The 25,458-nt window shown below is 35.2% G+C and overlaps 1 protein-coding gene across 3 annotated transcripts in view; it reads left to right on the top strand.

Annotated features, from left to right (window-relative positions):
• The window catches only part of LOC108102330 (integrator complex subunit 3 homolog), a 58,477-nt gene extending 41,314 nt beyond the window's left edge, over positions 1-17,163 (top strand). The window contains exons 3-11 of one of the 3 annotated variants that reach the window (XM_041818051.1): positions 10,848-11,481; positions 11,536-11,725; positions 11,779-11,969; positions 12,024-12,833; positions 12,886-13,043; positions 16,326-16,470; positions 16,527-16,652; positions 16,704-16,889; positions 16,965-17,163. In XM_041818051.1, coding sequence (XP_041673985.1) covers positions 10,848-11,481; positions 11,536-11,725; positions 11,779-11,969; positions 12,024-12,833; positions 12,886-13,043; positions 16,326-16,470; positions 16,527-16,652; positions 16,704-16,889; positions 16,965-17,036 — 2,512 coding nt within the window. In that variant the 3' untranslated portion in view covers positions 17,037-17,163. The remainder of the gene's footprint in view (positions 1-10,847; positions 11,482-11,535; positions 11,726-11,778; positions 11,970-12,023; positions 12,834-12,885; positions 13,044-16,325; positions 16,471-16,526; positions 16,653-16,703; positions 16,890-16,964) is intronic. The other 2 variants (XM_041818053.1, XM_041818052.1) reach the window with 2 other exon arrangements.
• Positions 17,164-25,458: the final 8,295 nt, after the last annotated feature.

Below are 25,458 nucleotides of genomic sequence, written 5' to 3'. Positions count from 1 at the left end.
CAAAAAAAAACTGGCATTGCATCAAGAATACATATAAGAATACAGATCATAAGTCAATTTCACTGCGAATAACAGGTAGATAACCTGGCACGGAAAATCCAAAATATTTGGCCTGTTTTAAGGGACCATTATTGGGATTTCCTTCCTTACTTTCATGTAAAATTATTCGGTCAACCCTCAATGGCCTGCTCATGCAATACAGCTGAAGACACCCGAAACACAAGATCAGTTGAAGACACCCGAAACACCCGAATCATTTCAAGACACTCGACTCATCTCGAGACACTCGACTCACTTTCAAGACACCCGACTCACTTTCCCAAAAATCATGGGTGTCTCCAGACACTCGCTTCATTTGCTATGAGTGTTTAGGGTGTCTGTGCATTAGACTCATGTGCCTAAAATTGAGCGGGTGTCAAAAACGCAAACACTCATAACGCACAATCCGATTTGTGCACATTCAAAATGTGCTGTGCAAGACACTCACCCTTATTTTAGGGTGCCGATCACACTCTGACTGCCGAAAAGGCACATATGATTCGAGTGCACTCATTGTATGGGTGTACCCTTGCCGTTCTCTGGTACGCACTTTTTAAGGCTTTTGTCATCTGCTCAACCTCTGATGTGTATTGGCTAGCAGTTCTGTTGCGTTGCTGTAAATTCATCAGTTTATATTTCTGGCGACACCTTTTAGCTTTGTTTTTATTATTGAAATAGCTAATTGTTCGTGTTCGCCTTTTATTGATTCTATAATCCCCAATGCATCGAGAAAACTTGTTAAATTTTTCTGCTTTACCATCAAATACTGGTATAAGCTTTGATGCAGTGTTGATAAAATCAGTATTTGATTGTGCCATTGTAATACATTTTTTCTTCAACTATGCTCGAGCTATTATCTGAATCTGCAAAGTTGTCCAGTTCAGACAATAGTATAGCTGGGATAGTGAGATTATTTATTTCTTCCTCTTCCAAATCTTGTTGGTCAATAACTTCTTTTGACTCTGGTTCGTCACCAGCTTTAATTGTTATTGAAGTATTAGGAATATTTAGTATTGAAATATCAAGTTTGAACCTTTCTCTAATAGACGTAAGATTGGATCTTAGTCTGATCAAAAACTTCGATACTTGAGACCAATGATCTTGATTTAACTTGTATCTGTGTTCATATATTAGCACTCGAGCTTCATTAAAGCTCTTAACTAATATTTCTACGTGTTTCTTGACCGTTGTTTTCTGTATCGGTCTATTTTGTGTTAGTGACTTATGTGGTTTGTCAAATTCAGCTTTAATATTTGATAGTTCTTTTAATAATTCATTCCATTCCATTATATGTTATGGATGGTGATTATTTCTTAGATACCATCATAACAATAGCTCTACCTAAAATTGGATGTTCATCTATTCTTGACCTCACTTGCACACGGAATGGTTGTTAGTACTATTCCTTTTTGGGTTGCGGTGCAGTGAAATAATGGAGTGGCATGACAGTTATATGTGTCTACGTAAAGGGTTCCTAAGTCGTACACACTAACAGTGGTTGCAGATACTAACTGCTGAATTCTTCTACTGAAATCTGGGTCCCTTTCATGTTTCTTTCTTATGACTCTTTCTGTATTCATAATTAAATATACATACATATACGTATATATACGAGTATTTTGTTCCAAATTTTCTTTATTTTTATATATTTTGATAAGAGTTTATTTAGTATTGTAAATTGAATTCAATTTTATATATATATTGTTAGAATGCAAAAATATATTTAAAATTTTGTTTTATGCAATCTTTCTTGCTGTTTTATATTTTTAAAATTTTCTTAAATTTTATACAGGTCATTTGCCTGGCTTTAATATTTTTTCTTAGGCACTTATTGTGAAATTTATAAATTTTAAAAAATACATTATTACTACGATGATAATCAATAATGTGGTTATTAAACCCATGTCTTTATTCTCAACTTCAACTTTGTTAATGACATTTGCAGTGGAGTCCACTGTTTTACTGTATATCAATTGGATAATTAAATTCTATCAATGTAATTTTATTTTTATATGGGTATTTCTGAATTATTTGGGAGTCTGGATATTTACTTAAGCTGTTGTTATTCATAACCTACATTTTAATTGATAATTTTTATTTGAATTTTTTTTTTATTATGTTTGGTTTGGCAGTTTCCTACCTAATTTTCGTACAGCTATACGGGCTGCACTGCTATCGAGAAAAAGGGTTTCGCACAATTTTACAATTTTGTTTTATATTATTAATATTTTATTTGTATTCTATATTAAACATTTGATGTTTCCTGCACTCTTTGTTGTGCGGCCAGTTTCTGTGCTCTCTGTGGCACTGTCGGTTCCTTGGCCAGCTTGATGTGCGTGTTTTTTAAGCATTGCGTTGCCGGTGCTGGGTTGGCACAGGCTAATGCTCTTTCTGGTTGCAGGTCGCAATTGTATATTGTTTGTATATTAGCCACTTTAGTTTGGCTATTCTTTTATTTATTTTGTGGTTTATACTACCGCTTTGCTCTACACACTCAGATGTGGTTTTTCTCTTGTTGTCCAGCTTCCTTTGCCGATGTCGCTATTGTTGTTGATGTTACTCCTGTCCTGGTCTTACAAGACCGCTGTCACGGTCGCCATGTGGTGAGAACATTGATGCCACATTTTTGGTCTTGTCGTTTGTAGTGTAAAGCACAATGGTTTAGTTTTGTGATCTTTATTTTGGAGTTGGACTATATCTGTTTTGTCCAAAATCATTAGGGCTATGCTTAGGGATTTCCTTCCTTCCTTTCATTTAAAATTATTCGGTCAACCCTCAATGACCTGCTCATGCAATACAGCTGAAGACACCCGAAACACTCAGATCAGTTGAAGACACCCGAAACACTCGAATCATTTGAAGACATCCGACTCACTCATCCCAAAAACATGGGTGTCTCAGACACTCCCTTCATTTGCTATGAGTGTGTCGGGTGTTTGTGCAAAAGAGTACTGGGTGCGCAAGTGCACATTCGAAATGAGCTGTGAAAGACACCACCCTTATTTTATGGTGCCGATCACACTCTGAGTGCCGAAAAGGCACAAATGATTCGAGTGCACTCATTGTCTGGGTGTACCCTTGCTGTTCTCTAGAACGGTTATAAAAAGGAGCAACCACACATATAACCCCGTATTGTCTGATCCTTGCTAGGAAAATTAATTTATAATAAACGCGCGGCACGCTTGCCTTTTATTGAGAAAGGTCGCCGAGATGCGCGCTATGTTTTTTAAGCTCGACTAAATCAATTTAAAGTGGAAAACGAATGAAAACGTTTTTTACTGAAAAAGGAATATTTTGTTTAGAAAATGGTAGGGAAAGCGCCAAATGTAGAGTTGCACACAAAAGAAAAATTCGGCAAAAAATTCGTTGAGATAAATGTTTTTATTTATTTATTTAATTAAAACCCATAGGTTTTTATTTATGAGTACACACTTGTCTACATTTTTGGGTTTCAAGGGCGCTCTGCGGTCGGTGACTATGCAGCCAGCGCGTAAAACAATCAACATTATTTATTTGGAAAACGAACATAGTTATCAATCTCTCTTTTTTTCTCAGCACCAACACACATTGATTCTGGAAGTGACTAATATTTATTAGTTTAATACTTGAGTTTTAATACTTAAAAATAATTTTTTCGCTGACTTAAATTTTTTTAAGGTGAGTAAACTCGTCGATGCATCGATTCCCTAAAAAAGAGTCGATTTTTTCGCTCATCCAAAAACATCGATCTAATCGGTTTAAAAATCGAATCGTTTACAGCTGTTCTATGGCTTATGTACCATGCGCGGGCAAAATAAAATAATTTTTGTTTAGGTTTCTATTTAACCTTAACAGGCCACATAGAGCTGCCCATGTGAGAAGCATGGATTCTCCAAATTTAGTCCACACACATGCAAGGGTTGTCCTTGTGGTTTGTTGATAGCCATTGCAAAGGCTAGTCGCACCGGGAACTGCAAATGTTTGAATTCGTTGCAACAGTAGGTCTTCACCATTGAATTTACCAGTCAACATTGTTGTTTCGATAACATTCTTTATCAGTTTCTTGCCCAAGAGCCTGGTTCCATTGCAAAGTCGAGGTGGATTTTTTCGAAGGAGAATGATGGGTACGCCAGTTTTCAATCTAAGAACGAGCGGGGGCATACCTGGAAAATCAAGAATTCAGTTGGATAGTTGACAATATCGTCCTAATTCATCACAGTATCAATTTGCATTCGTCCATTTCCAATATCCTTTAATTGGTTTGCAAATATTTCAGCCAATGCATTATATTGTAGTTGTACACGCATGTTGGTTTTGAAAGTCAATTTTGTAAATGACGTTATAAAATGGATAATTTGAGACATGCATTAAGTTGATTAGCAGGTGTTGAACGTGGTATAACCGGCAGTGTTTGTCGAAAATCAGCAGACAATAAAATGAGTGCTCTACCAAAAATCAGTTCGTTTCCTATTAGATCTCGGAGTGTACGACCAAGAAATGTAGGTTATAAAACCTCACATGGTCAGTGACATCACCATAATTTAGTCATCATGCTTTTTCTCACAAAAGGTGCCGCTTTGAATTTCTTGTTCGCGTCTGCTCACCAAGTCTGCTCAAAAGCTTTTTGTGTCTTCTTTGTAGTCGAGAGAGCTTGTGATCTCTCTCTTTTGTCAAATGTAAACGAAGAGAATGAAAACTTCGACTACATATTTTCTCCATCGCTTAAATTAAGACTCTCCTGAGTTTTACAATTCGTTTATAAAAAATATATATAAGTGTAGGAATTAAATTATTATTATTATTATTTCTTTTTATGTTGGAGCTATGTACATTGTTTAAATTAAATTTCCTATATTTCGGATCATTTATGTGTCTTAGAGACTTATAGTTTTTTATATATCATTTCTAGTTTTTTCAAAATTTTCTCTCGTTTGATTTAAAGATGTAATGTAATTTTCCTTATATTTTAGAATGTTGTTACGTACAAGTTTTTTTTCACAATTTCCATATTCAATATTCATTGGAAAATTTTGTATTGTTGAGTGATAGCTGTTATTATAATATTCTATAGCTTTACTAACTTTATCTTTGATTGATAGATCTTTGTTTTCGAGGTATATTATTCATATCTTTTCTATTAAAGTGTTGTGGAATCTTTCTACGTCTGCATTGCCAGTGTGACAGTTCGGTTTCACAAAATGAACTTCTAGGTTCTCATTTCTTAAATAATCTTTTATATTTACACTATTAAATTCATTATCAGTTATTAATTTTTCAAACTTTCCTCTTTTGGAATTGTACAATCGCATTTTTTCGATTATATTTTGCTTATTGCGATCCTCAAGATAGAATGCAGTAGCAAATTTTGAAAATCGGTCAATAATAATTAGAAAATTACATTTTGAATTTGTATAGATATCCATATGAACAATTTCTTTTATAGCGTTTGGTGTTTCTGTATATTTAAATTTTTCTTTTACTGGGTTCCTATCATATTTATATTGATTAGAAATATCTCAATTGTTAATATACTTTTGGATGTAATGTTGAAGTTTTGGAAAGTAAATAATCTTTTTTAAGCTTTGGTAATTTTCATTTATACCTGAATGACCAGTATCATATTTATGGAATCGTTAAATTATTTCTTCGTTTTCAATGTCTTTTTCGTGAAATGAGCATTTTACAAATTTTACATTTTTATTACCTTAAAAAATTTGGATAATTTTGTTTTGAAATTTATTGTATTGATCATCGTTATATTCACTGAATATGATGCTTCAAAATTTCTTCCATTAAATTTCGAGATCATTTAAATTTAAATAAATTTTCTTATTTTTATTCTTATATTCGAATTCCATGTTTTTTTTTTATCTGTTAGAATGATTTGTATTTTAAATCTATTAACAACTGTTTCTAAATTACCTAAAATAGTTGTGTCCACAAAGTCTTCAGCTTGTGTATGTTGTGTTCCAATGTCATCAACATTGTTTTCTAAAGAGCTACAGGATTCAGCTGTGTTTACGTCTCAAATTTCGTCGTTACTTATTCGACTTAAAAAATCAGCTACCTGGTTATCTTTTCCTTTAATGTATGATACGTTTATATTAAATTCGAAGAGCCATCTGTAAAGTATTTCATTAAGTTCTTTTCCGTTTATATTTAATTACCATGGTGGTTGGTGATCAGACAAATTATCAAATTTAACTCCACAGAGATATGGGGGAAAATAAGCTGTTGCCCACTCTAAAGCTAGTAATTCCTTTTGTATAGAAGAATAGTTTTTCTCATGGTCATTAAATGTGCGATTTGCATAGTAAATAGGATGATTATCTTGTTGCAAAACCGCACCTAAAGCTATATTACTAGCATCTGTAATAAGCTGAAATTTCTGTTTGAAATCCGGATGCTTATGTAAGTACCCATGCCTCAGTTATTATTCTTTTTAATTTGTCAAATGCAATCATGAAGTTGGGTTCATTAACATCTATCTTGGCATCCTTTTTAAGGCATTTAATTAATGGTTAAGCTACTTGCGAGAAGTCCTTTATGAACTTTCTATAATACCCAGTGATTCCTAGAAAAGTCCTAATTTGCTTAATATTGGGTTAGGCTAACACCTTCGGGGGTTAAAACATGACCTAAAAACTGAATTGAATCTTAAGATTTGCTTCAGAGAGTTTTTTAAAAATTGTATGAATGTGGCCAACATTTTCTGAAAAACTAGTAGAAAAAATAAGAACGTCGTAGACCAAACAAATTCTATTTATTTCTCCTTTTAAGACTGTGTTTATAAGGCGTTGAAATGTGGCAGGAGCGTTTTAGAGCCCGAATGGCATCCGATTAAACTCGTAATGCCCGTGATGAGAATTCTTGTTCCTGAACAAGAATTTGGTGAAAGACTTTCGCGAAGATCTATATTAGAAAAATATTGCGCTCTTCCTAACTTATCCAATATACCTTCTATATTTGGGATAGGAAACTTATCATCTACTGTGTTTTCATTCAATTTGCGATAATCAATAACTATACGCCACTTTTTTGTTCCCCAGTTATCAGCTTTTTTTGGTACAAGCCATAGAGGGGCATTATATGGAGAATTGCTTTTACGTATTATTCCCTGATGTAGCATTTTATCAATTGGCTTATAAATTTCCTGTTCATGTACTTGAGGATATCTATAAATCTTACAATATACAGGTTTATCCACTACTGTTTTTATCTGATGCTCGATAATGTTTGTATTGTTAAGATCTTCAAGAAATATTAATGTTTTGAATTTTCTTAAAATTTTAGTAAAAGCATTGTTTTCCTTTTGATTTAAATCATTGAAAAGAATTTTTTGTATTTTATCATCTATTTCGATTGGTTCAATTTGAATTACCTCATCAGAGTATGGTGAACTATTTTGAAATTGGATAATATTATTATTAATTGTAATTGTATTGTGATAAAAATCAATAACAGCATTTAATGGCTTGAAAATATTTTGACCTATTATAGCATCGAACGATTTGTTATTAAATGTTGCCAATTTCCAACTCATTGTGGCATCTTCTTTAAATTCAAGAGGTAAATCAATTATAATTTCTTGCGTAATTAGCGATTTTGAACTTAGAGATGAAAATGATATTGGATGACGCAAAGTTCTTCGAGCATATTGTAACAATTTATTTTTATCTAACATGGAAGTTGTTGAACAAGTATCAATCAAGGCTGTGATTATTTCAATGTGTATAGTTAATTTAATTAAGGGTAGTGATTTGTCGAGGAAACTATATGAAAATTTGCATGGCAAGAACAGTTCATTAGCTCTGACTTTGATTCAGAAGTGAAGCTTTGATCTTGATTATCATATTTAAATTAGCTACAATTAGTTTTATCTACCTCGACATAATCGATTTCCATTTTTGAATTTAAATTTTGTATTCCTGATCGAGAGTTCCCATTTTGTTCGGTTTTTCGTTACTTTGAGGAAATTTTGTTTTAACATTTTGAGTTCTGACAAAACCTTTAGTTTTCAATAAATCGAAAGCTTTTCTTAAATTTTTTACATCTCTATTAATTATGATTGAAGCTAAATTTAGATCAATATTTTTCAAGAATGTTCTTAGCATAGCTTCTTTAACATTTTTGGGACTAAACTCAGAATGCTTTACGTTATCATATTCATATTTTTCATTAATTTTACACATAATACTTCTTAAAGACTTAAAATATTCTGTAATGTTGTTGTTGTTACTTAGCATAAACGCTTCTTGGTAAAGTTGATTATAAGACTCCTTTACGCCAAAATTCCGAATAAGAATCCTCTTGATGTCATCCTACGACGGCTCGGAATTCTTGATGGTTCTCGATGGATTTTGTTGACTATGACACGGCGAAACACGTAGGCTCCTGCAGTAGATGTAGGAGGTAATAATGAAAATATCATCTCCACTTCACGAATGAATGATGATAGAGCTCTTGAATGGTCTCCTCTGTACTTGTGAATGTGGTGGGCATCCTTAAGATTATCCCCAAACGATAAAGTAAAATCGTTTGCCATTGTTCGTAGTCAAAATAAATAGCCGTTGAGTTTTTTAGAACTTGCAATATTCTAACAGAATTAGTTCTGTTAGTTCTCGTCGCTTAGCGATACCAAACTTTCTTATGAACTTGTCATTGAACCACTTACGAACAGAATAAGTTCGCTCTGAGATGCTGGTGTGTATAATTGCTGATTTATACACACAGTCACACATACATACAAAGATGGGTACAGTTTCAAGTGCCGGCACGCAGCATAAAAAAAAATATGTACTAGATATTTCTAGTTTAAACACAAAGTCGTACGGGATGCAGTAAATATCCAATGCACAAAATCACTTTGCGAGTCTTTGTCGAAGCCGATATGTTCTGACAAAACGTGCCTTTTCAGGTTATGTGTCTTTTGCACAAGGCAAGTATGTATGTATGTATGTATGACCAGTTTTGTTAACATAGTTCTGTTAATATTTAATAAAATAAAATTATTGTTCCTTCATTTTTGTAACTTCAGTTGATTTTCTTCACGTTGTGTTCTTGCATTTTGTGTCTTCTTTGTAGTCGAGAGAGCTTGTGATCTCTCTTTCTCTCTTGTTAAATGCAAACGAAGAGAATGAAAGTTTCGACTAGATAACCCGCCTATTGAGTTTCTTCTTGTTGTCAACTAAAATAAGTGCCTCGTTATACACGTTTGATGGGAAAGATGACATAAATAGCATATAATGAAATTCTTACACCTATGTGTAGTATAGTCAATACTTTATTAAAATATTGATTCTAAGCTGTATCGTAAAGTTGAAGTCCAAAGCCTAATCTAGAGAGTACAAGATCCTTGAGAACTGAAATTGAAGTTATCGTACTTCAGTCGTATTTCGGGTTAGAGAGAAACTATACAATATCGAGACGCTTTTAATGTGAAGTCACTAAGTAATCTATAATAATATTATATAATATATATTAGTAATATTTCTCCATCTCTCTCTCTCTGATTTGCCTTCTTCTTCACGTATATAAGAATGCAGGCTATGGTTATTATTTCTAAACCTTATTTCTAAACCTTAGGATATGTGTCCATTCATTCATTGTGAGAAAGACTAAATCTTCAATATGTACCATATCACTGTTCATTCATTGTGAGAAACACTAAATCATCAATATGTACCCTTTTACTGTTCATTCATTATAAGAAACAGTAAGTCTTCAATATGTACCCTATTACTGTTCAAGTCCCTTTGGTGTAATTGTTGTAGCTCTATTAAGTTATTAACTACAACGTTGTGTATGAACGCTGAGATATCAGGAACTATACGAGAAACAAAGTTGAGATTAAGCTAATCACGAAAAACTAAAATTTGAAATATCAGGAACTATTAGAACTCGAAAGTGGAAATTTAGTATGCATAATCCTTAGATGTCAGCGCATCTTATGATGGTACCATTATCCAGCCACACCCACTTTTACGCCCACCAAGCTCAAAGCCCATTTTCTAGAAAAGCTGATATCTCGGTTACCATAAGTGACAGAAAATTCGGAATAAACATGCAGGTTTTTATGATGTCCCCAATGCGAATTGTTTTTTTCCGATCGAGCCACGTCCACTTAAACGCCCACAAAACCCTAAAAATGCAAAAATCCCGGGAACTATAAGAGCTACAAAGTTGTGATTAAGAATACGTATTTAAGAGCCCACTGAAATGCCCACAAACCGAGGAAAACTGTGATGTCCATTCTAAAGAATGTCTCGTTTGATCTTGTATTATATATTTTTATGTCAATATCTATCGATTTACCAAAGATTTTTCAAATCGGATAACTATTTCGCTATTTATGAAGAAATTTAGGTTAAAAGGTCTCACATGGGTGGTGACGTCACTATCAGTTACTCAACATGCTTTCTCTGACAATAGGTAGATTTAGATTTATTATGATCATTAGAGCGGGTGTGACAGTATGCTGAAACTTGCACTGCTTAAACACTTTGAAAAATAAGAACTTATAGACAGACTGTAGCCGTACAAAAAGTCGATGTAGACGGTTTGTGCACCTGGATTACTCATCACAAAAAAAGAGATGTAAAAGAAAAAGCAAGCTCAAGGGAATTTGGTTTTAATATGGACGAGACAAACGAAGATGTAAAGCGAAACTTAACATTTTTCTATTATGCTTTTTATTTAGTGTGCCATGAAAAGCGCATCCAAAATACCAATAGCAAACATACAAAAAAAGTATGTGGGTTATCTGCATAGAAGATAATAAGTAATAATATTTAAATACGTCGATCTTCTTATTTCTTTTTACATTGCAGACTTCTACAGAACGTAGCTCGCATTCCTGAATTTGAAAAACTTTGGCGTGATATTCTTTACAATCCAAAAACTTTACATCCAACCTTTAATGGAATTTGGCACCTTCTCCAAATTCGGACAAGTCGAAGGTTTCTGCAATGCCGTCTACTGCCAGAGATGGAACGAAAGATAAGCTTTATAGCATCGTCTGTAAAATTTGGATATCAGAAGAGATATCAAGATTGGTTTCAAGACAAATATTTTGCAACACCTGAGTCTCACAGCCTGCGCTCAGATCTAATTCGTTTTATTATCAATGTAATCCATCCAACTAACGATATGTTGTGTTCAGATATTATTCCGCGATGGGCTATTATAGGCTGGCTCATTTCATCATGCACGAATCCAATTGCTTCAGCCAATGCAAAACTGTCATTATTTTATGATTGGTTATTTTTCGATCCCGCTAAAGATAATATTATGAACATAGAGCCTGGAATTCTAGTAATGTATCACTCTATAAGAAATCATCCTTTTGTTAGTAGCACGCTTTTGGATTTTCTTTGTCGAATCACAAAAAACTTTTATGTAAAAAATGAAGATAAAATTCGAATGGGCGTTTATAACTCATTAAAATTGATTTTGGAAAAACAGGTAATATTTACTTATAAAAACCTTGGAATATGTAACAGTTTCTTTGAAAATCAGGTAATACCAAATCTACAACCACTTTTTGAATCACAAAAACTTGACAGAGAATTGCGTAATTTAATACGGGAAAACTTTAGAGAGTTTTTATCATCGGGTATTAGTCCCAGCCAAAGCATGTTTCCTTCAGTACATGCACTTCAAGCTTACAATTTTAAAAAGGAGATTGATCAGCGAGTTTTACATGGTGGTTAGTATTGGTACAGACATAATGGAAAAATAATGTTGTGTATTTATCTATAGAAAACGTTGATTTTCATGGAATCGGTCATGGAACAGTCATATCGTTAGTTGATGAAAACAACAAATTACCACTTATACCAACGGATCAAGAAATAGAAAGTATTTTTACCGATGGACCTGTTGAAAAATTGATAAAAATTCATAAAATTGAGGAGAATACTGATGACGACGATGACTTGCCTTTGTCAAAGGTTATTATTTTTTTAATTTTTATCACAAATTATTTATGTCTGATTGCATTTCAGGTAAGACTAAAAGAAAAACCAAAGGTGGAACTTGCAGAAGCAATTGCCGAGTCATTTGATGCATTTACTACAAAGCGTAACTCATATACATGGGAGGCATTTTTAAAAGATTTTCGATCTGTACCTTCCACGGCCTTTGATGAGTTACAGCTAAGTTTTGTTATATCAAATACTGTTTTAATTCTACGCGAAACATTACCGCAAGAGAATATCTTTTCGGAAAGTAAGACCGAAGAAAAGTTTTTAGCGAAGAGTATTAGTTATCCCTTGTTTGGTTTATTTCGATTTCTTTATGAAAACGACGAAAAAAGCAAAAAGCCTTTTCAATCTCTATTGTCAGAAATTTGTGAACGCATACCAGAAATTGGATACTTGCTTTTGTACTTTATGAAAATTCATTGTAAACTTCAGACACGTAAAAATTCTCAGCTATCATATCAGTTCAAAACAACTATTTATCGTCAAATATGCGATGCAAAAGATGATAAAGTTGCCAATTGCCTGGTGCGAGATCTTGATATGCTTGAGAAGGAAAACACAGCCGTTTACTTGTGGCTCCTCCCTGATATATATAGAGAATTCAAGTCGATAGCCATCAATAATACTGAAATTTTGCGAATAACATTGCGCTGCATAGATGCAAAAAATGTGCGTGACTTAATATACTCAGTCGCTCAAGGAAAACTTACAATATTTAAACAAGATGGACTCGATGATTGCATTAGAGAAAGTCTTGATTTTGAGACATATGAACAGTTTTGTTTATGGCAAATTGTTCAAGCTCACGACGTGCCGCTAAAGAGTATACAGGTATGAGTAAGTACAGATTCAATATAGGATTCACCAATTGTTTTTTCTTTAGGGTCTATTGCCAGAATTGGAAGCTGGAAGTCACTCAGAAGCATTGAGCCATTTTCTCTTATTGTTAAAAAATGAAGAACCAACGAATGAAATAATTCGATTAATGCTCAGCAGGGAAATCAAGTCTAGAGGTGATCCCTTTGTAACCTCTGCTTTAAGGTAAGTTTTTAATTATATATATATTTTTACACGTTACCCGTAGAGTAAAAGGGTATATTAGATTTATTAAGAAGTATGTAACAGGTAGAAGGAAGACCCTATAAAGTATATATATTCTTGATCATTGAAGTCGATTGAGCCATGTCCGTCTGTCCGTACGCCTGTCCGTCCGTCTGTCCGTATTATCGCTGAGAGCTAAAGAACTATAAGAGATACACAGTTGAGATTAAGCAGGCAGATTCTTGAGGTCCATACGCAGCGCAAGTTTATTTGAGCATCCTACCACGCCCACAAACCGAGGAAATCTGTTGCGTCTATTATATTGTGTGTACGTCTTCGTTTGATCTTGTATAACATATTTTTGTCAATATCTATCGATTTACCAAAGACTTTTAAAATCGGAACATTTCGGTATTTATGAAGAAATGTAGGCTATAAGGCATCACATGGACAGTGACAGTGGCGTACCATTTACCATTACCATGACGTACCATTTTAGTCAACATTATTTTTCTGATAAAAGGTGGCGCTTTGTGAATTTCCATTGGAAAAATAAATATTTTAACATTGTGTAAAACAGTAACGGGTATCTTATAGTCGCGACACCGGACTACAGGGATTCTTCTAGTTTTTTATTATAATTGGGACCTGTACCTTGACCTCTGCACACTGGTCCCAATGCCCAACGTTTTGGCAAAAACCCGTTTTTTTTTTAAAATTGTATCTCCTTAAAATAATATAGAATCCTTAGAATATATATAAAAATCGCAATTTCGTTACTAAATTTGCAGCCCTGCTCAATTTGGTGGCCCAGAAAGTCTGCTGTTCGTTGATCAGAAACGTTGACTTTTTGGCGCGCTAAGTAAAACTACATTTTAAAGTAAGATTGCAAAAGTTCTACCTAACATTTTTAAACAAAGTAAAATGGAAACTATTGGTTGAGATATGTAAAATTTAAGTGTTTAATGCATTATTTATTTAATGTGATTTGTCTTTGTGTTGTATTTTTAACACTTTTTTTTTCGTGTTTCGTGGAACAAAACTAGCTTGGATTGTGCCGGATTATAACAACTTTTAACGCAGTTTTATTCTTGAATTTATTTACAATACGATGACATAAACCTTTTTTGCTCGTTCCAAGGTTAAAGGTTACCTATGCAAAAATGCATCCGAAGCTCGGAACAAAATTTATAAAAATGATAGACGTTCGCATGCAATGGCTTCGATGGCTTCCAGCATCCACATCAAGGAAAGAGTACACCAAAACAAAAATCGCAGCAATTACCAATTAGAAGTTATTGATCTTTTAACACCACCAAATGTCGATTTCCTAAATAGTTTCCTACTACAGATAACAATGATAAAGATGATTTAGATACATTTGAATGTATCGATGCCTATTCCTTTGAATTAGATGTTGAAAGTGATTAAAAATTAATTAAGTAAATATATTATAATTGTTCAGGATGCAATATTTAGTTTGGAAGTTGAATATTGATAGGGCGGGAGGGAATAGGGGATTTACTAAAGGTTTTTAACATATGTTTAAAATTTATTGGATATATTGGCCCAATTTTAAGGATGTTTTGTCCCAGGGTGCATTGGTTTCTATGGGGCGGAATGGAATGCATGGCCCGATAGGTAAAAAATTTTGGCCAGACTTTGCATATATAGTAACTATATAGTGTGCCAAGTTTCAAGTCTGTAGCTTCATTTTTTATTGGGCATTGAGACCAGTGTGGTCTGTAAGAAAAGTAGAAAAAATTAAACTAATTAATTACTTATTTAAGTCAACTTTGTCCACATAAACAAAAACGTACTCTTTATTCAAGCATCGCTACTTTCAGATGCCCGTTACTCAGTTAACAAATTAAAAAAAAAAAACTCTGTTAGCAGAATTTGATGCCGGGAGTAGCTTTTCTGCTGCCAGAACGATTGAAGGCATGTTAACTAAATAACGTTGACAACACTGCTCATGTCAGGCCTTATTAATTTAATTTTTATTAATTTGCGAAATAAAAAAAAATTGATTCATGTTTTAGCCGAGATGCAAAAATGTATGGTTGTCGATGAAAGCATCTGCTTGTCTGAAGGCTCGAATATAAATAAATATTGCCCTGAGTAACGATAACATATTTTGAGGATCGAAAATTGTTCACTAATCCTGTTACAATTGTTGATACAGATGTGTCGTGTTGTGCGTTTGATTCTGTGAAACTGGCTGCGAGTATTACTTAGTACATTGATTTTAGTTAAATGTTTTCGGTCCGGTTTCGTCTGAGGAACTCGTGTTGTTAGAGAAAATGTTGCGATTTTCACTAGGAGTTATGAGAGCTTCGAGACCGAGACAGAAGATCATATCCTTGTTCATATTTAATTTATTTTAACTTATTTATTTTTCGGAGAATTGACATAGGACCCTTTTGGTTAACAAAGTGATCGCGGAAAGAGCTCAAATTGAATTTGTGCGCTGCTCGAGCTATGAAAAGTATCCAACCTAACAATGAAAAACGATATTTTTTTGCCACTCTACACACTTTTCCCAGTGATGTTCTTTCCCCGGTAACTCGTCTAAACAGTTCCCTGCCTTTTTGTATTCAATAATGAAATTTACGCTCTGTTACAAAGTTTTTAGATAGTGCGACTACACCTATCAGCTTAAAAGCTACAAGGGGCTTCAAGTAGTTATAAAAGAAATAGAGCCATCCGTCCCGGAAGTTGACAATGCTCTGTCTGACGGAACAGGGATTCGAAGTCAAGCTTGCTACGAACACAGTAAACAGGGCAAAAATCGGACAGTTTTCTTTTCGATCGAGCTAGCGAGCATAGAAAGCTACTGCAGTCTGCGTTGCCTGCGCTGATCTTCACAGCACAGGGTTTTACTAATAGAAGAGGAGCTTTTCGGGCTCCAGTTAAGAAGTGGCTTCTTTTTCCTTAAGTTTATTTATGTTATAGGACAACTAAATAACTAGGATAGTGGTTGCGTTGGCTCGCAGTCTCTCCCAGAACTAACCTAACCAGAACTACCTGGGCGTTGGCAGATAGCTCCGAGTCCGCTAGCTGCTAATCTGCAGCGTTAGCTTATCGGCACAACCAATGGGAGCAAATTCAACGCAGCTAAATGTTAGATTACACGGCCCCACATGTTGCCGCCTTTTGGAAGTCTAGGAAAGGGGTAGAGAAGAGTACATTTCTAACTTAGATTTATATTTATATTTTTATTTTTGATTGTACTAATAATAACATTCTTACATAAAACTATATGTACAAATTAACCAACAGATTTTGGTGCCAACGGTATGAGGAAAAGCTGTCTGAAATAATTGCATCTCTGCTTACATCAAAATATCCAAGTTTATCTCCCAACAAAAGAAAACGACCCTCTAAGGGGAATTCCGTCTCGGGTAGTACTCCTTCGGCTGATCAAGTGAGCTTTCCAAATTTCCTTTATAAAAAGAATTACAATAACAATTTTTTTTATAGATATTAAACCACCTAGAGCATTACAGAAGAAGTTGCAGACATGGTACAGGTACTGGTCTTTACGTGCATGATATGATGCAGAGGGCATTACAATCAGCGTACTCTCACAGTAATGAGAACACAAAGGTAGACACAATTTAGATTTTATTAAATATTGAGCTAATATTTCATTCACAGAAACAATTTAGCGATTTGTTTGCACTGGCAGCGGAAGATGATACCACAGCAGTTGGCAGACGCGGAGGAAGTGGTCGTGGCCGTAAGCAACCAGTCAGTAAAAAAGAAATCAATAATCATAGCACAAGTAAAAAAAATTCGGAACTTGTTAAAACAATATATTCATCCGATGAAAATTCCAGCGAGGTTTGTAACTTACATATCAAAAAGTTGTCTATAAACTAAGATATATATATATATATATATATATATTTATTTAAGGAGGACTGGTCAAAATCCAAAATTACACCAGCGGCAAAGAGAAGGAAAAAAGCTAATAATGATTCTGACTGACTGACGATATCAATATCTACAAACTGGTTGTAACGAAGAGAAAATTAAAAACAGATTAGTTTTTCTAAAATAAAAACAATTTAAAAAAATGTTTAATGTTAATAGAATACAAATGCAATGAACTTTTTTTGTACATATAATTATTTGCTGTTACTAACACTACGACTTTCATATACCCGTTAACCTAGTCTGTTAATTTCAAAATAATTATGTCAGCAGTAGCTAATGACGACTGAAATTTAAATAGGGCCTTAAAGGAAAGTTTTTAACTGGCGAGGAAGTCAATGATCTTGAAAGGCATTATAAACATAATTTATTTAAAATTTCTTTAATAATGGTCGAATTAAAACATTTTTGATAGATATTGATACCCGTCACTCGTTGAGTAAAAAGGTATAATGTATTCACGAAATGTGTTTAAGGTAGAGAAAATATAAAGTATAAATTTTCTTGATCAAGATCAATAGCCGAGTCGATTTAGCCGTGTCCGTCTGTCTGAATGAACGCTGAGATTTCACTATCTATAAATGTTAGAATAGCGTGTTTAGAATGTATAAATTAAAAAGCCTAATTATTCAATGGTTGTTATGGTGCAGCGTAGCTCCCACAATGAAACAAGGTTGAATAGGGTTTATAATGTTTTAGTGACTGCTCGCTAGCTACTTTAAATCTGAACTGAATACAGGAATATAAACTTAATGCTACGAAAATGTGCTGAGTCGGCCATCTGTGCAAATGCAAACAGTCCAATGCTGGGTCATTCAAGAATCCGTTGTATTGTCGTGGATTTATTGTCCGGTTAACTTAGTTAACTACTCTGCCTTCAAGATTTTGGCCGCCCTTGGACGATTAGCTTTACCTGATTTTCTCAGGTTCGCTACATCCGTTTGAATTCGTTAAAGTCTGGTACTTAATAACGTTAACTGAGCTATCAATACCATTTTCGCTTGTGTGAGGTATTCGCCTTAATACCTTCCTTGATTCTTTTGGAGAACCGCGATGTGCTTCTCCAAGGTGTTGAGGCGGGCATAGGAGTTTAACTTACTCCTCTTGATTATATTGATGGTTGAATCCAAAATTGTTTGTACGGAATCCCTAACTTGTGTGAGTTCAGAGCTTCTGCTTTTTAATGCAGCTTCTTTGGGAAACAAAAGGGCTAATCGAGTAATGGAGCGTTTATATTCGCCGGATGTTGATTTAATTTTAATAATTCTTCCCATCGGTTCATGACGGGTACAATATCCTTCTTCAAAAAAACTAATACCCTTCACTAACGTTTGGGGCTTTTGTTTTTCTCATATGGCCTGGGGGGACTAGAGCTCTTGTAAATATTCGCTTAACCATTGATTCCAAATAAATACTTTAGTCTAGACACCAATTTCCAGCGTTTTGGAAAGCATTTAAAGGTGCAGGTGTTAAAGGTTTGCAAATAAAAAAGGAACCTGGAACCTGTTAGGTCCGTGGGGTCAGATAACATTGGAGTAGTTGGTCGAGTGTTAACAATGACTTCAATTTCGAATTCTTCGAACGTTAATGATGTCGTTGAAGCGGTGTTGATGAGCAATGGTTCTGCGGACATAACAGCTGCCTACCAAAGTCCTCCAAATGAGAGCGCGCGTGGTGTGTTAATTTTAATTACACCTGTTACGGGCTGATTTGATTCTGCGTCTTTTCTATATAGATCGATTCTTTCAGTTCGTTCACCTTGTTGTTGTTGCTTACAAAATTTGTTGCATTATCGCGATGGTCTGATATCTACCGCGTCAGCTAAAAAGGCGCACAGCCTTTGTGGAGAAACAGCAAGAAACTCCAATATAAGCTTTTTCTGGTCTATTTCCTCGAATTTTGTGTTGAATCCAAAATGGTCAGCAATAGTCTACGGCATTAAAGAATGGGCGTGCTTGTGTGACCCGTTCACCTGGGAGGTCTCCCATGATTTGTTGCATTAGCTTAGGTCTTGCTCTGGTGCATCTCACACAGCTATGAATGAAGCTTCGGGCCATAGTTTTCTCAATGAGGATCTAATATTGCTGTCTTGCAGCCCTGCGCACCGCAATTGATGCTCCTTCAATTCTGCAGTAAATTCAATTTTTTAATGTTTCGCAGAATCATTGTTTGAGCTCGATTTAGCTCTCCTACAGTTAGTGTCGTTGTTGTTGTCCTGTTCCCTTTGTAGTAGAATCTTAACATGTATGTCAATATCTGCTGCAGCTTACTTAATGAGTTGCTATGTCTGCACTTGTACAGCCCTTATCCTATCGAAATTGGTGTAACTGGTATGCACCTGAACTTTAATGTCTTTTCTAGATCGCTTGGGCTGAGACACCGTAAATTGATCCGTTGAGCGGGGCCGTATAGTGGTCCATAAAACCACAGGAGATGGCTTCCTAGTTTGCTGGCTAGGAATCCTCTAGACAAAACATCCGACAAAACATCCATGGCGCCTGGCTTGTTACCGCCTGGATTTTAGTGAATCCACCATGGAATCATGGAATCACTCAGAAGTATCCAAGTGTCGAACTGGGATCTAAGTGAATATCCTTTCTCATCCTGTCTGTCCGTTCGGCTCCCAGAACTTCAACACATAGTTCTAATCGTGGTAAAGTTGGTTGAATCTTTAAAGCTATTCGGGATTTTGAGCAAAGTAGCCGGACAGATACTTGGTTATTTTTAGGTGGCGCGTACATAAACCGCGGCACAGTACACACGTCCTGAAGCGTCGGCCAAGGTATGTACTTCTTGATTGACTGGGACTCTCCCATCCGTCATCAAGGCAGTGTTGATTCCAGTTTAAACATATTCTGGTCGTTATCCCACTCATACTTTGTTTCACACAGTTGCAGGAATATTTTCGAATTTACTACTACTGGTGCAAACAGACGCAATGGGTGAAAGACTTTTTGCCAATTCAGAGCAGACTACGCTTTTTGTGGTTTTCATTGTCTGACTCTTGTGTGTTTTTTCACAGAGCTGATTTTTGGCATCCATAAAAACCCAAGTGTTTTGACAGTGTTGTACTCGAATGTTTCGTCAAGCTTTACATCGTATTGATGTGCTCCTTGGGAATTCCATGTATTCTGGTCGTTCACCATTTCCTTAGATTGGAGCCAGATAAAAGAAGAATCTTGTTAAGCTCATCTCTAATCTGGATGACTTCATCCATTGTATCTGCTCCAGTTACACAGTTATCGACGTAAAATCATGTTGGAGTGTGGCTGATCCCATGGAATATTGTTTATTGTCAGAAATCTAAATGATTGAAACATTTTGTTGCCAAGAACGGTTCTGATGTAGTTACATATATAACTGTCTTCAAGCGGAAGTATTTTAAATCTTCTGATGGATTGATTCTTCAAACTGCTGATGAAACTGATCATCTGGACTGATCCATATTTTTCTCTATCTCCGCTGCAAACACATATATATCGAAAATAGCTCGTTTTGAACTGTTGGACCGGGAAGAAAGATCTCATTTAGCGCTCCTTGTGGATCTGTTTCGGTTCTAACTCTCCGTAGAGTGATCACTAGTATGTTCACACGCCTTACTACTTTTTGAATATTTATGCTTCAATGATGTCATTTGTGCTATGCGTTCGGTGATCAAATTTATCTGTGTTCCTGAGTCTAGAAGTGCTTTAAAGTTGGCACTCTGACCGTTATTTGCTCGATTTACTACTTCGGCAATGTTCAGACCCATTAAAGGAGCGAGAGTTCCTGCAAGGATCGGGCACTATCGCTTGAAGCGCTTTGCTGCAGCAGCCGGCGAATCACGGTGTCAGCGAGTTGCCTTGGCTTGTCTGCTAAAATTTCGCAGGCCTGTATATAGTTTTCTTTCTTGTGTTCTGTATGACGGAGTAGACTTTTGTATATTCAGTAAGTGCAGTACAGTAAGTACCACAAGAATACAAATTAAAGAATTGTCTTCACTTTAATAATGATCCACCAAATTTCGAAATTAATCCTGAGTAACTGTACCTCAGCATAACTGATGGAGGATGTACATGGGGTGGACATTAGTGTCTTTTGCACTACTTTGAAGTTTCCCGTAGATTTTATAAATTTATTGGAGGGGTGACCCTTAAACGTTGCATGTTTCTTTAGTGCATCTCGTAGGGACTCTATTACCTCTGATAGCCGAAAGCATAACAAGGGTAACTGTTTATCTCTAGTTTCAGTGTTAGCAAGCTGCATTCCTCTGCTCGAGCTGGCAGAATTGGCGCTGTGGCTTGTTTCCTTCAGTACTACATCAAGACTCTCTTTAAAGAACTTAAAGTATTTCTCAAAAGTAGTGTGAAGGTCCTCTGTGAATTTCAAATATTCTTTGCCCTTCTTCGAGTCTAGAATATTGACTTTATTTTCAGTGAACATTTCCCATGCTTTCTGTGCCGCAATTTTCGCTCCAAAATACGAAGATTTTGCTTACGGCTCGGACCATACTTCTGAAAGACACTTCATTTAACTGGGTTCCGAAGCAGCCTGCTCACTACCAATCCCGTTCATATTGCCGGCTGCTTTAAGTTTTTGACCCGGTAAGAGTGTTTTAATTGGTTAAAATTGGTCAAAGGTAGGTGCACTTTGGGCAAGGTGTCAGAATCGTTAGGCCTTATCGAAACGTGGTCGCTTTGTTGACTTTGTATTTTCGATATCAGGTGTTTTGTGGCCTAGGTGGCGCTATCGTCGACGCCAGGTAGAGGTGCAGTTTCTTAACTAATTTATTAACGAGCATGGAATTAAACCGCTGAGTCATTGATTAGAAGCAATTCAAAAATACTAGAGGACCTTTTCAATCATCGAGCTTGGACAATTTCTTGAAATCATAAATTATTTTCGAAGATGCCTGTCGCGTTCGTCGCACATTCAGGTGCCAAATTCAGAACTCCCGAGGAAAGTGAAATATATAACAAATTCGTGGTACTTTGTTTATTTTTTATTTGAGGGGGCAGCAGTGGTGCCGCTCCAAGGCTTGAATTGATTGTGTCTTTTCAATATTCTTTTAAGTCTAATTAAGGTCAAGTCTCGTTGCTGCGCTGCTCGCAGGCGGCGGCAGAGAGACGGCTATCTATGTACTTATGTACGTAAACATATGCCCTCTTATGTGAGGAGCGCGAAGGGTATGCACATGCGGTCCGTTCATGCAATTATGCCGACGCTAGCACTTTCTGCGAGTGGCCTAAGCCATAGCGATTGGTTCATATTTCGGCCACTTGGGGTTTATGACCGGGATCATGAATTATGTAAGCACTGCAACAAAGTGTTACAGTGCGTACCCTTTAAGAACTCGGTACAGTGGATATTCAATATTAGTGCATACTACATCTCCCTCCTTTTGAAAAATAACGTAATATTATGAAGTTATTTTAATATTAATTTTTAGTTAGTAAAATTTTGTGTGTGTAACTATGCTTGGCCATACTAAGTACAATTTATGAAATAAATATTTTTAACCTATCTTTATGAACTGTTTGTTTCTTACTCTTATTATTTGTTTTTACTATGTTATCTCTATCTCTTATTTCCGTTACTTTATACGGACCTGTGTATTTAGGATCTAACTTATGACCTGTCTCGTTTTTGAGTATAACTTAATCACCTACTGATATATCTATATCTCTTACTTTCTGATCATATTATTTCCATTCTTATTTGCTTCTAACATAACTCTAGTTCTTTTATAAGTTACCTCTAATCTATATTTACTCTCTCTCTATATATTATATATTGTTTCTACGCTATCTATGCTATTACTTACTATTACGCTATCTATGTAAATTACTTGTTTTACCAAATACTAGCTCATATGGACAATAAGTATGTGCCATAGAGGGGGTCGAGTTGAAACAACAGACAAAATATTGAAGCCATACGTCCCAATCAGTTTTATCAACCGATATGTAAGATCGTATATACTCATTAAAAGTTCTATGACTTCTTTCTATTGTTCCAACTGTCTGGTGGTGGTGTGCTGTAGATGTTATGTTTTCAATTTTCAAATATTTGCACAAGTCATTTATAATTTAATTTTTGAATTCTGTTCCCATGTCCGTAATGAATAAATGATTCGAAAATTGCTTTAGCGAAAGTATTTGTGTTTTTATTTGCAACTGGTATGGCAACTAGATATTTTGTTAAATCACATATTAACGTGACTACATATTCATTGCCATTTTCTGATTTTGGTAGTGGACCAACAGGGCTGTCGAAAGCGTTTATTGGTGTATCGGTTATTGTTAAAGGAGGGTTTGCATGCGATGTAATTTTTGACTTCTGACATTTATGACATTTTCTTACGTACTCAGTTATATCTTTAGACATTCTTTTCGAGTAATAGTGTCTTCTTACTTTGGCCAAAGTTTCTGATATGCCAGTGTGACCTCCATGAATTGGATGATCATGAAATTTAGAAAGAATAACTTCTTTGTCTTTTAGACTTTTTATTTGGGTCACCGGTTTGAGTTGCGCTACTCTTATTGTTTTCAATATTTTATTGTCCATTAATTTGAAATTATCTATTGAAGTATGGTCATAGATATTTTCCCACGGTGCCACTTTGAGTTGGCTGATTTTATTTATACCAGTTTTCAGTTCAAGCCTTTGGAAAAATGTACATTAGTCTAGGATTCCATTTGTATATAAATCGCTAACATCATTTCTTGCAGTAATTTTCCTGCCATGTTTAAATACTTCGTCATTGTTTATGACGTCGTATACGTTGGGCTTAGAAGCTTTTTCAATAGTTTGCTTAGGCATTTCTATTTCTTTATTTTCCGCGCAGATTTTCTGTCTACTTTGATATCTTGTAGTGACTTTATTGATATTTCTAGTTATATTTTGTGGATCTTTGATGGTTATTCTTGATAACGCATCAGGTACATAGTTGTCTTCTCCCTTCAGATATTCCACAGTGATATTATATTCTTCCAGCTCAAGTCGCATGCGCGTTAGCTTAGAGCTTGGATTAATCATTGAAAACAGGTAAGTTAAAGGTCTTCGGAACTAATAACAGTGGGCTATTATATGCTGATACAGACGGTTCTACTATTTTATTGTCTAATAGTTTCTGTACCTGTACATGAGTTTCATCCTTTTAACTATGTTGACTTATATAATTTTTATGTAAGCCGGTTCTTTATCCTTCAACCTTAGCTTTTGCATAAATCAGTTAATTTTTGCTTAAACTGAGGTGGACAATTTTTGGATAATTGAGATAAGAAAGTTTCTTCTCTTTTTTCTGGATTGTTTTGAGCTATGTCATAGTTCGAAAGTGGTTCATATTTTAAGCTGTGAATATTTAATATTTGGTCAGTACTGGTTGTATTTAGTAATCGAACAAATGCATTTTTGGTTGTTGCGACTGTGTTCGCAACATAAATATCATGTTGAATTTCCTGATTAGGTATAAGTATACTTTCTTCATCTGATGACAGATAAATCTCTCGGACCACTTCAGATCTTGCTGGTAGAATTATGGAATTGTTACCAGAAGTTAAGCCTTTTGATTGAATTAGCCCTTGGCCTATGCCTTGAATGTTTATTTTATTATATTTCTGAATATCACGAAGGATATCAGAATTTTTTAAAATTGATATGTCTGCACTAGTGTCAATTAAGAATACAAGTTTTTTGTTGGTTTCTGTATTCATAAAGTTTACAAATATATTAAGACTAAGGTTGATGGTGTGAACATTGTGGTTTACTGTTGAGTATCTGAAGTTTCCCAAATTATTCTGAGCAATTCTCACAGAATTGTTTGTATTATTGTTATTGTGGCCTCGATTCGAGTTGTCACGGCCTCTTGAATTTCCTCTATATTGGCCTCGTCAATTACTGTTATAGTTGGAACTGCTGTAGTTGTTGTAATTATTATTACGACTACTATAGTTTCCTCTGAAGTTTCCACGTTCGCGTTTTCCACTACGTTGTGGATAATTTTTGAAATAAAGGACCGTATTAGGTTGTCCAGTTGCTTCCGTGCAACTGTTGACGAACTTGGATATGGCATCATTCATTGTGTTGAAGGTGCCAGCCTGCATGATAAGTTCCGCAGTTCTTAGTCATTGCCTTGACGGCATGCTGAGTGGAATAATTCCTTGCCAATTCTAGTGATAGTCCGTCTGATATGTATGCTCCTTCTAAGGCTTTTGTCATCTGCTCAACCTCTTGTTTGTATTGCTTTGCAGTTTTGTTGTGTTGCTGTAGGTTCACCAGTTTTGCTGACAATACTTCTTCAGTTTCGCCCTTGGCGTTGCCTTTTAGTCTAGAAATCACCTCGAAAATCGTTGTTTCGTTTCCAATTAGATTTCTACCGGCACCCTTTAGTTTTCTTTTTATTATGGAGACTGCGAGTTGTCCGTGCTCGCCCTTTATTAATTCACTACTATTTCTAACGCATCCACAAAACTTGTTAAATATTCCGCTTTACCAT

Source organism: Drosophila eugracilis, unplaced genomic scaffold (genome assembly GCF_018153835.1).
Source record: "Drosophila eugracilis isolate 14026-0451.02 unplaced genomic scaffold, ASM1815383v1 contig_2136, whole genome shotgun sequence".
NCBI classification, from domain to species: Eukaryota; Metazoa; Arthropoda; class Insecta; order Diptera; family Drosophilidae; genus Drosophila; species Drosophila eugracilis.
Note: the sequence above shows the minus strand (reverse complement) of the source record. Positions and strands in the feature narration are given on the sequence as shown.